General features: G+C 40.0%; 1 protein-coding gene across 6 annotated transcripts in view; it reads left to right on the plus strand.

The window, feature by feature from the left end:
- ELAPOR2 (endosome-lysosome associated apoptosis and autophagy regulator family member 2) overlaps window positions 1-12,128 on the plus strand; it is a 282,202-nt gene that overhangs the window by 213,435 nt on the left and 56,639 nt on the right. For all 6 annotated transcript variants that reach the window (XR_003679921.2, XR_003679919.1, XR_003679918.2 and 3 more), the window contains exons 7-8: window positions 362-514; window positions 1,134-1,222. Coding sequence is in view for 2 of the 6 variants with exons in the window: in XM_028490126.2 (XP_028345927.1) it covers window positions 362-514; window positions 1,134-1,222 (242 nt within the window). In the remaining 4 variants the exon portion in view is untranslated. The remainder of the gene's footprint in view (window positions 1-361; window positions 515-1,133; window positions 1,223-12,128) is intronic.

Here is a 12,128-nt window from a genome sequence, read left to right on the forward strand (position 1 = left end):
GCAGGTGGCCACAGAGATGAGAGAATGGTATAGAATTGGAGGGAACCTTAGAGTTTATGCCACTTCTGATTAGTGGAGTTGTCTTTTGACAGCTGAGTTTATACATTGACTGTATACCTCTATCAAGTCTGAATCTCTTGTTGAAGTGTTTGCTCCACTTATGTGTCCAATTCAGTATCCAGCCCAGTTCCTTGCACGTAGTAAATACGTTTTTGGTGTTGAATTAATGGGATATAAAAGACCTGGGCTAAGCTTATTGTTAATATTTCTCTCTCACTCTGGTAGAGGCAGCAAGGACGCACTGATTTGCTTGTTGCTGTTGGGTCCTCCCTCCCATGCTTTGTTTCCCATTACCACGCAGGGGTGGCATACACATCAGAATGCTTTCCATGCAAGCCTGGCACCTTCAGCGACGAACCAGGTTCATTCATCTGCCAAGTTTGTCCCAGAAACACCTATTCTGAGAAAGGAGCCAAAGAATGCATCAAGTGTGACGAGGACTCCCAGTTTTCAGGTAAAATGAGTCTGCAGTTTATACTCTTTGTTCTTTTCTTTCTAAATTTATGTTTGTTGAGAGTATATAGTCATAAGCCAGAAATCACACATATGATGTGATGGAAACAGTGGGCCAGAAACCAAAGTGCTGAACGGAATCCATACTGAGTGGGTAAAATAGGACATCGAATTACCCCTTTCTGCAGGACTTTTCTCTTTGTCTGTAATGTTTTCTATTCCACCCCCCCGCCAAGGTAACTGTTTTGGATATGTTTATACTTGTCTAAAAAGGTTCATATTGTACTTTTAGATGATTCCTTGGCATGGAGATGTACTTAGAAACTTTTAATTTGTTCCAAATTTACAACATTCTGTGATAATGGAGGAAATCTAATGTCTTCTTGGAAAAACTATGATATGCTTCTTGTGTATCATGGAAACATTTATTGCTCTAGGGAAAATAAAAATGCAGGCCTTTATTTTCTTTAGACCTAGCTAGTTCTACCTAAATTCCTCTGGTGCAGTTATTTTTACTTTTCACTTGTCTACTTTTTGTTTGTTTGTCTGTTTTCATGTTTGCCTTTTCTTAGAGTAACAACATAAATGACTCATTTCTGAAATTCGTTTTCATGTTGCAGAAGAAGGATCCAGCAAGTGTAAGGAGCGTCCTCCCTGTACCACAAAAGACTATTTCCAGATCCACACTCCATGTGATGAGGAAGGAAAGGTACAGGCCGTGTTCAGTCAGCTCCATCCCACATTTATCCACCCTTTTCCCAATTTGAGCAGACTCGAATTTGTTCATGAGAGAGTTAAATGAGTAGATTTATAGTATATGTGTGTAAGTAGCACGAAGGAAATTTAAGGTTTTAGACTCTGAAGCCCACATTCCCAGCTTTGATTTTTGTATCTACTGCCTTTTAGTGCTGTGGGCAAGTTATTTGCTCTAAGTCTCAGTTTTTTCATCTGTAAAACGGGAATAATGTCAGTACCTACTTCATAAGGCTGCCATGAGAATGCATGAAATACTCAATTTAAGGTTCTTAGCATAGTGCCTGGCACATAGTGAGTGCCCAATCCATTACTGCTATTTTTAACCGTTACATTTTTGTCAGAAATAATATCAGGAGAAGCAAGCCTTAAAGTGTGTTCTGTGACTCACAGGATGGAAATACTGTGTAACTTCTCTTTATTTGGTTACTCAGTAGGTTTGGTCAATAAAAGCCATGCAGCCATAGGCTGATTCAGTTATGGCAGATTGCTGTGTAATTGCATTTGGAAAATGCAAAGTAATTACCATATAAATGGCACTTAGCCAGAGGAATAATGCACACGTGAACTCTGCAGTTGACCTGCCATTGTCTGAATTAAAAAGTTAGGGACTTCCCTGGTGGTCCAGTGGTAAAGAATCTGCCTTACAGTGCAGGGGACTTGGGTTCGATTCCTGGGCATGGAACTAAGATCCCGCATGCTGCGGGGCAGCTAAGCCCGTGCGCCACAACTATTGAGCTTGGTCACCCTGGCTAGAGAGCCCGCATGCCGCAAACTACAGAGCCCGCGCGCCACAACTAGAGAGAGAAAAACCTGCAGCTACAACTAGAGAGAAGCCCGCGTGCCACGATGAAAGATCCCGTGTGCCTCAACGAAGATCCCGCGTGCTGCCATTAAGACCTGACGCAGCCAAAAATAAATAAAATAAATAAATCTTAAAGAAAATAAAAAAATAAAAAGTTAGCCATACCATCCTATGGCAGTAGGAGAAACTGAGGTTAAAGTGGCTGTGCTGCAGCATTCTTTGTGTGTTTTTTGCATCTTTGAAATAATGACATTTAATTTCTTGACCTAGTTTGTAACATATACAGAGATGTCAGTATTACTTTCTTTTCTTAATTTTGTATCCTTAGGTTCTAATCTATAATTTTTATATTTATATAATTGTTACTCTTACCCTGAGTCCTTAGGTTTTTCTAAAAAAGAATTTACTTTTGCATACTTAAGACCAAGTATATTCTTGTGTTTACAGTACAGCAACTACTTACTAACTCAGAATAAGTCAAAGGCAGGCCAGTTTAAATTAGCGGAAAATTTCAATGATTAGAAGTACATCTATTACTTTTAATAAGAACAGTAACTCTCACAGCTTTTAAGTGACAAGGAGTTATGAAGTAAGATCTTGAATGCCTTACTATAATGGCCAAGTGAGGCCTGTTTCTATTTGGAAAATATATGTAGAGAGCCATTAAGGTGGGTTGAAAGTAACCTGGAATAATGTTTCTTTAACTAAACTTTTCTCAGCTAAACTTTCCTTATTAATGAGTAAGGCAAATTAAATTTAGTTTATTTTATATAATAATAGTCATTAACTCAGCATTACTGAAGCTTAAATGAATGAGATCCAGTATACAAATAGATCTTGATTTTGCTATAATGAAAGTATTCAAAAGTCATATTTTTATTATGTTAGTGAGTAGTTTTTATTATGTTAGTGAATAGAGTGACAAAATCTAGTTGACCTGGGCTTAAGGAAGTAAAGCCATATATTAAAATATATTAAATGTAGAATGCACAGAATACACACACATGCACACACACACGTATATGCACATGTGTACACCCACAGTGTATTGTGTACTCACATACACACAAATTACACTCTTTCTGTTGTGTCTGGGTAAACTCTGAACTTGTTCTTGGTATAGAACAGTGTACCAGCACACCATAAACTCAGACATTCTTTTTTTTTTTTTTTTTTATTGGAGTAGAGTTGATTTACAATGCTGTGTTAGTTTCCGCTGTACAGCAAAGTGAATCAGTTATACCTATACATATATCCACTCTTTTTTAAGATTCTTTTCCCATATGGGTCATTACAGAGTATTGAGTAGAATTTTCTGTGCTGTACAGTAGGTCCTTAACTGTATTTTATATCAGTGATTCTTTAAAAACTGCTTTAAGACTTAAGAGAAATGTTTCTAGCTTCAGAAGTGAAGAAAATGCAATGGGAACTTAATTAGATAACAGATATAGTGAAGAAGTGTGAATAACACATGTGAATTTGAATTTTTTTCTATTTTTGTTTGTTTCAACATTTTCATTTGTTGTGGTTTCATCTTTTTAAGAGGTATGTTATTCTTGCTTGGAGTAACCTGGTGATTTCCCGGTGGCTTAGTGATGTTTCCCAGGTTGTTCAGCGACTGTGTTTTGGCTCTTTTTGTCCTGTCATACTCTTTTTGATCTTATTTTCCCCGTGCTTGGAGAGGATCATCAAGGGAAGTGGCTCTTGAAGTATACAGACTTTGAACATTATAATTTATACGACCCAGGAACGTTCAAGTTTTTGAAGCTTCATTGTTTGATTGCTTCCTGCCTCTAGGAGACATTTTTAAGGAACATTTAAATTGGTAACTGGAACCATTCTAATCCTGATTAAGAGACTCTCTTTTACATCATGAAAAATGTGGAATGCCTACTTATTCACGCATTTATTCAGTGAATCTTTACGGAGCATTGGTTATATACAGAGTTGCTGAGTGATGAGAGCAGGGCCATGTAAGGATAGGGAGAAGAAGAAGATACACGTCTCCATAGATGGTAGAGCAGTGGTTGTCCAGTTTCAGTGAGCATCAGACTCACCTGGGGGTTCCTGTCTCAGATTTTCTGTTTCAGTAGATCTGGGGCAGGGCCTGAGAATGTACATTTCTAAGAAGTCCCCAGGTAATTCTGATTCTGCAGGTCCAAGATCTCAGCAATCTGGGAACTACTGGTCTAGACTTTAGACGAAGAGGTAGTCTGTCAAAGAAAATGAATTATTATTTCTAATTGTTATTAGTGCTACAGCAGGGAAGTCTTGAGTTTTTTTGGGCTCTGATCAAATCAGGGAAGGCTTCAGAGCTGTGTAAAACCTGGGCAAGGGCATGGGAGGAGAGCTTTTCTGCAGGAGGGAGCAGGATGGTGAAGACATGACGAGGGAGGGAGCCTGAGTGTGACTAGAATGTGAGGGTATGAGTAGGGAGTCGCCCTGGATGCCACAGGCTACTGCTAGAGTAGGCATGCTTTCATAGTAGTGAGGTAGCTTGAAAATCTTACATATATTTTGTTTTCTAAAGGTTGCGTAGAGCCCACTTTTTACCTGTGTTGCATGAGGTACCACCATATGGTTACATACAAGCACAGGCACAGATTCAGTGCTTGAGATTTGAGCCCAAAAGAATGTTGACCCGTGATAATGGGCAAGTATTCTTCAAGAGAGGGCATCTTTTAATATTAACAAGATATTTGATGGAGCTTCTCCCTGTGGATGATCTCCGTATGGATAAGCTCTCTCTGTGAGTAAGACAGAGAACTGTGGACCCAGTGATACGGTGAAGTTGGATATATGGCTAACCCAAGAACTATATGTAAAATGTTTGATTTTATAATTGGATGGCAGCTAGGAGAATAGTTAATCTGGACTAGGAGTATAGTTGTTATATATTTGCCGTAGGAAGATAAATTTAACTAAGTATTTCTACATACCCTAACTCATACCGAGAAGAATATGAATGCACATAATTTATTTTCCTCATATTATTGAAAAATCCTTAACTTGCATGAAGACATTAGGGTTAAGTATACCAAATAGTAAATTTATAAAGCTGGGTCAGGAAGATCTCTGTGCTTGAAAAATGAGCTCAAATTAGTAAAATCAAAATTTATTTGTGTCAAAGAAAGTCTCAGATATAAAAGTATTTAAAAAAGAGAAAACATTAACTTGCCAAAAAGATTTATAAGAGAATCCGGGCTTTAGTAGACCCGGCTCAGAAAATTAAAATTACAGCAGATATTTAAAGGGGAAAAACCTTGCAAGAATATAAAAATTGAAAATTGGGTTTTCATTTAAGCTGTTTTTTAAAAAATTTTTATTTTATATCGGAATATAGTTGATTTAAAACTTTGTGTTAGTTTCAGGTGTACAGAAAAGTGATTCAGTTATACATGTCTCAATTCTTTTTCAAATTCTTTTCCCATTTAGGTTATTATAGAATATTGAGCAGAGTTCCCTGTTCTACACAGTAGGGCCTTGTTGGTTACCTATTTTACAAATAGTACTCTGTGTATGTTAATCCCAAGCTCCCAATTTATCCCTACCACTTTTCCCCTTTGGTAACCATAAGTTGGTTTTCTGCATCTGTGACTCTATTTGTTTTGTAAATAGGTTCATTTATACCATTTATTAAGATTCTACATATAAATGATATCATATTTGGCTTTCTCTATCTGACTTACTTTGCTTAGTATGATCATCTCCCGGTGCATTCATGTTCCTGCAAATGGCATTATTTCATTCGTTTTCATGGTGGAGTAATATTCCCTTCTGTATCTCTACCACGTCTTCTTTATCCATCCGTCCATGGACATTTTGGTTGCTTTCAGGTCCCGGCTATTGTACATAGTGCTGCAGTGAAGGTTGGAGTGCACGTGTGTTTTCGAATTATGGCTTTCACCAGAGAGACGCACAGGAGTGAGACGGCCAGATCATAGGGTAGCTCTATTTTTAGTTTCTTAAGGAAGCTCCATAGTGTTCTCCATAGTGGCTGTACCAATTTACAGTCTCACCAACAGCATGGGAGGGTTCCTTTTTCTCCACATCCCTCCAACAATTTTTGTTCGTAGACTTTTTAATGATGGCCATTCTGATTGGTGCCAAGTAATACCTCGTTGTTGTTTTGATTTGCATTTCTCTACTATTAAGCGATGCTGAGCATCTTTCCATGTGCTTCCTTCCTTCCTTCCTTCCTTTCTTTCTTTCTTTCATCAGTGTGTGGGAAATTTACCTTTTGAAGTTGGCTTCTTGAAAGTCTGCCGTTTTACGAATTCTCTTTCGAGTACTACCCTAGGACGTTTGTTGAAGACAGGTATCATGTAGAGCTCCACAGGCCTTGTGAATGTCAAGTGCCCATAAGCACTGGTTTTAAAGTTATAGTTATGGGAAACGGCCACAAGGTAGCAGCATTTCTTCATGCCAAACTCGGGTTACTGAGGTAACCAGAGGCTTGGTGAAAGTCCTGTTCCAGGGTTGTAAAGGAGAGTGGAGTGTGGTAGAACAGACACCCAAGGGCTTGTGTTTCTTTACATCTTCCGCCTTCCACTACAACCCCCGTACCAATCCCAACCCCTGCAAAAATGTGCAGAGTTTGCTTTCATCCATGGGGCCAGCGACTCTAAGGAAGAATGCTGGAGGTGGGTACCTCAGCATCAGGAGATGTGGGGACCAGGTGACTTTTCAGTTCTCTTCCAGCCCAGACAGTCCACAGTTTTTTGGTTGCACTAGGCTTGGCATAGCTGTAGGAAGGTCCGCCTGGATCTGGAGATTGTGGTCCCATCCAGAGGGGACCAGGCACTACAGGTCCAAGGGGAGCTCCTTTGCTGGCACATCGTTCCCAGCTTCCTCAGCCCCATGAGAGTCCAGCCTTGGGAACCAAGGCTACTGAGGCTCCAGAGCTGTGAACCAGCCCGGATTTCCAAGGTCTGAGGGGGATATAATAGGCATTCGTGTTTTTTTTTTTCTTAAGTTTTAGATCATATTGGAGTGTAGTTGATTAACAATGTCCTGTTAGTTTCTCCTGTACAGCAAAGTGAATCAGTTATACATATACATTTATCTATCTTTTTCAGATTCTTTTCCCATATAGGTTATTACAGAGTATTGTGTAGAGTTCCCTGTGCTATACAGTCTGTCCTTGTTGAATATCCATTTTATATATAGTGTGTGTGTATGTTAATCTCAAACTCCTAACAATTGTCTTGTTCATCATATCAACAGAGCTTGTCTCATATCTGCCTGCAAAAGTCAGGGGGTTAAGGTAGTTTTGTAAAGGAGTCAGCAACTTACAGAAAAGCTTAAGGTTTTATTTTCTTGGGTACCAAAACTAGACTGAGTAACTTTTTTTGGTCTGTTTTATTTCAGGGTAAAAAGTGGTCCTTCCTACCCTTACCGCTCTTGGATGTGATACATGTTTCCTTTCAATGGTGGCAAAGCAAGGTGTCAGTTTTGCTTCTGTACTTGGGGATGATTAGAAAATCTAATGAATTTTAAAAATACTTTTCAGAATTGGAGTGGGAGAAGGCAGGGCAGGAGTCTCTTGACTCATGTGACTGGGAAATCATTGCAGAGCAAAGAGTTTTATCAAGACTTTCTCTTGCTCTTCTCGCTGATATTCTGAGCTCAGTTTGATTTCCTTCTCAGGTAGGTTCTTTGCTCTGGTGCCAGATACCCCCTGACATCTCTACCTAAACCACTGTCACCCTCACAGCGTTTTATAGGAGGGCTGACCGAAGTTTCCGAAAAGACTCTGGCCCTGCTTGAATCACGAGCGCATCTCAGACCAGCCATTCTGTCCAGTAGCGTGAGCTACTCTGGTTGGACAGCTTAGTTCACCTTCTAATCCCTATGGCTTGGGAGGCCAGACCATATAACCCAGTTCCTTTCAGCACCACACAAGTCAATTCCTAAAGAGAGAGAGATGGTGGCTGTTACCACAGGAAAACGAGAGTGATCCTGTACAGGTTTCACAGAACACGTCCACTCTTAAATAAGGTAGCTCTGGCAAGATTGTCTTGAAATACTGGGAATTCCCACATAATTTTGTACATACCCCTCTTGATACTTACATGGTGATCATAGTTTGCTAGCGTTTTGGTATGAGATCACTTTATTGCAAATACTTGTAAAGATGACTGTTTCCTTCACCGGAGTCTCTGCTTCCTGTAGACAGAAACATGTTCTAAATCATTAAAAAAAAATCTCTAGGCCTAGTAGAGTACCTGGAATGCAGAAGGTAGTGAAACATCTTTTGAATAAATTAGTGAATGAGAGAATTGGTGAGTGAATGTATGATTAACACGTTTAGAGCGTTGTGTTCTGTCCTTGGTAGAGGCTTGGGGAAATTTTCACAAAATGGGAAGAGTCTAGAGAAAAGAGGCCAGGATATTAAACTATTTCATATGAAGTATGGTTGAAGTTTCTGGGAATATTTTTTCAGCTTGCAAGAAAGACACCATCGGATGGAGGAATCATGATCATCTTGCTGGTGTTTCCTGGTTGTCCCAAGGAGATCTGATCTCTTTCCTTTGAATAACCATGACATTTCATGTTTCTCTTGGAAATGATGATGATGACAGTAATAATATTAATAGTAGTGATAGTATTAACAGCAGAAGCAGCTGTCCTTTACATATTTATCTGCATGCTTGCTCTTTCTGTGTGTGTGTGTGTGTGTGTGTGTGTGTGTGTGTGTGTGTATTCACACATTGCTGCCAGTTCAACAGCTATGTGATTAGACATTAATATACCCAGTTTGCAAACAAGGAAGCTGAGGCTTGACGAGGTTAAGTAACTTCCCTAAGCTCATAGCTACTCATAGCTATGTCTTAAGGCTGGAATTCTAACCCAACTCTGTTTCCAAATCTGATGCTTTTGTATGCTCTTTGTATATTTTTCTTTTTATATTATAGCAGTTTGTGAATCTCTCTTATTAAACTGTAACCTCCTTCAGAGCAAACAATTTGTCTTATTAATATTTAAATTTCCTATAATGCTTTCTTCTACACGTAGTAGATACTTTGTAAGAATTTCCCAAATAGTAAGTTTAAGCATTTGAAGGGAAGTCTTAGAAAAAAAAGAAATAGACCTTTCTTTGTTATCCCCATAAGGCAAAATTTGGTTTATCAGGCAAACTTAAAGAAGATAAATTTCAGTTGTATGTAATGATGTTCTGACAACCAGAGTTGCCCAGTTTTGGAACGGCATGTTTTGTTAAATTGGAAACTTCCTGGAAAAGCTAGAGAGTGCCTGGTCGGGAAGGTTGTTTTAGAAGGAAGCCTTCTTGAGAGGAGACAGCCGACCATGGAACTTCTTCATCTCTGAGTCTGGGAAATTGTTGGATCATAAAGGGTTTGCTAGTGTTTTTGTATCAGATTATGTAGTACTTTCTTTGCCCTTTAATTAACTTCAGTATTACAGATTATTCCAAGTGCTCAGTGTCTGTAACACAGTCCTTCTGAATTATAAAGCAGAAGTAAGATGGAGGGGACATTAAAAAAAATAGGGTATAAAGGGATATGGGTTTTAGATTAGCCTTTCTTCCTATATGACTTAAGCAAGTGGAATGTACTTGGAGCCTGTGTTTCTTAATTAGGATGATAGGAAACAGTATGGCATTTCTCAGTGACTAGGGATTTCTGCGTTTTATTTTATAAATTTATTTATTTCTTTATTTTTGGCTGTGTTGCATCTTCATTGCTGCGCGCGGGCTTTCTCTAGTTGCGGTGAGCGGGGGCTACTCTTTGTTGCGGTGCACGGGCTTCTCATTGTAGTGGCTTCTCGTTAGTGTAGTGGAGCATGGGCTCTAGAACGCAGCCTCAGTAGTTGTGGCGCACGGGCTCAGTAGTTGTGGCACACCGGCTTAGTTGCTCCGCAGCATGTGGGATCTTCCTGGACCAGGGCTCGAACCCGTGTCCCCCGCATTGGCAGGTGGATTCTTAACCACTGTGCCACCAAGAAAGCCCCGGGATTTCTGAATTTAAAATAAAAATTTCATGATAGTCTTCTTTAAAAGCTTTTCTTAAAAGAAAGGTTTATTGAGATGTAATTCTCATACCATATAACTCATCCACTCACAGTGTCAATTTAGTGTTTTTTATTATATTTAATTTTAGAACAGTTTCTTGCCTAAAGCCCCAGCTAGAACCTCCAGTGCAGTGTGTTTTTGTTTTTGTTTTTTCCCAGTACAATGTTAAATCCCCATGGTGTCTTCCACATAATGGAAGAAGAGGACCCAGACTTTTAAGCGTTTAGAAAAGGGACAGGGAGGAAACCACAGGGGAAAACAGAAAACAGCAGAGACTTCATAGAAAAGGAATCCAAGTGAATGCTGCTACGTAGAAGGGTGGGCTGAGGATGTGCTTAGCACAGATGTGATGTTGAGCCTGGCTTTGAAGGAGGGGTCAGACACAACTTGGCAGAATGGGGTGGTAATAACAAGAGAGACAAATGATGAGTGCCCGGTGATTTGCAGCTGGAGAGGACTGAGGTTTGGGAGAGGCAGAGAGACAAGTTATAGCCTGCCCGACTGGGAATATCTGAGTTAGAACATCATGATGCACGGGGCTGTTAGGGTGGAGTGACAATCAGTAAACCCTTTGAAACAACATATAATTTAGCTTAGATGAGCTCAGCCAGTCTACAAAGCCTTAGTGCGTTTGTGCAGCGACTTTCGAAGAAAGCTGGCAACCATGGACAAACCCAGTCTCAAAATTTGTCTAAACTTCAGTCTTCCCAGTTTTGAATTTTATTTTTATGTGAAAACCAGCTTCCAATCGATACCCCCAATGCATTTCTTTAAAACATATTTTACTCATGCTTATATATTTTAAATATACCTGGAGACTGTAGCTCTTCTGTAATCTTAATGGCAATCTGCTCAGTTTTGCTCTGTTAGGGTTTTGGTTTCATAAAGCATTTCATAACTTTATCTCAACTTGCCAAAGAGTGACTTGATTGTTGGTTTTTCACCTGCACTGGGAGCCATCTGGTGCTAAAGATCATTAATATTAATTGTTATCTTTCCCCAGTCAGCCAGACTTGAAAGCATCTGCCCCATTAGAAAGAGAGGCACAGAATCAATCTGCCATGTGAAGCAAGAGGCTCTGCAAAGAAAACTTTTCACTGTAGAGCATTTGATATTTCAACGTTTAAATGTTTAAAGGTGGTGCATATTTTCTAATTTTTAAAACATGCATTGTGCTTGGATTGAAAATCACGTGGTTAGCCAATCTATCAAAAATGTATTTGCATGGGCTTCCCTGGTGGCACAGTGGTTGAGAGTCCGCCTGCTGATGCAGGGGACACGGGTTCGTGCCCCGGTCCAGGAGGATCCCACATGCTGTGGAGCGGCTGGGCCCGTGAGCCATGGCCGCTGAGCCTGCGCGTCCGGAGCCTGTGCTCCACGACGGGAGAGGCCACAGCAGTGAGAGGCCCGCGTACAGCAAAAAAAAAAAAAAAAAAAAAAAAAAAATGTATTTGCATACTTTTATATTTACCCGCACTGAGAGTATTTTTACTCTCCCTGGCTAGTGCTCCTTTACCATTTACTAGCTGAGTATGACTTCTGGGCAGGTATAAGAGGTCTTATCTGAAGTTTCCTCATTTATAAACTCGTGTGTGATATAATTGAGCTCCTGAAGTGGTGCGGAAGATTGCACGGTGCCCCCAGGATGAGCCGTTGCTCCTCAGCCTCAGCACCGCACCCACTCCCACGTGGGAGCCAACTTTTCCCAACAATGCAGTGGCTCACACATAACTCATTGCGATTTTAGTTAACGTCAAAATAAATCAGCAAATTTGTGAATGGCCTAGCCTTGGAAATTTGTTTTCTATGCTCGTTAAGCCAGAACTTAAAAACGACAATCCCCCAAATGTAACGAGGTTTCTTTTGCTTAGTTCTCTGAGTTTTACATTGCCTTTCTCAGAGGAATTGAGAGCCCCTGTTGGATACAGGATCTGTTTACTTTTTTCAGCTGTTTAGGAAACTCCAGCAGGAATAGCCATCATTTGGCAGATGGTGAGCGAGGCAGATGGGGGAAGTGGCTGGTTA

Source organism: Physeter macrocephalus, chromosome 5 (genome assembly GCF_002837175.3).
Source record: "Physeter macrocephalus isolate SW-GA chromosome 5, ASM283717v5, whole genome shotgun sequence".
NCBI lineage: Eukaryota > Metazoa > Chordata > Mammalia > Artiodactyla > Physeteridae > Physeter > Physeter macrocephalus.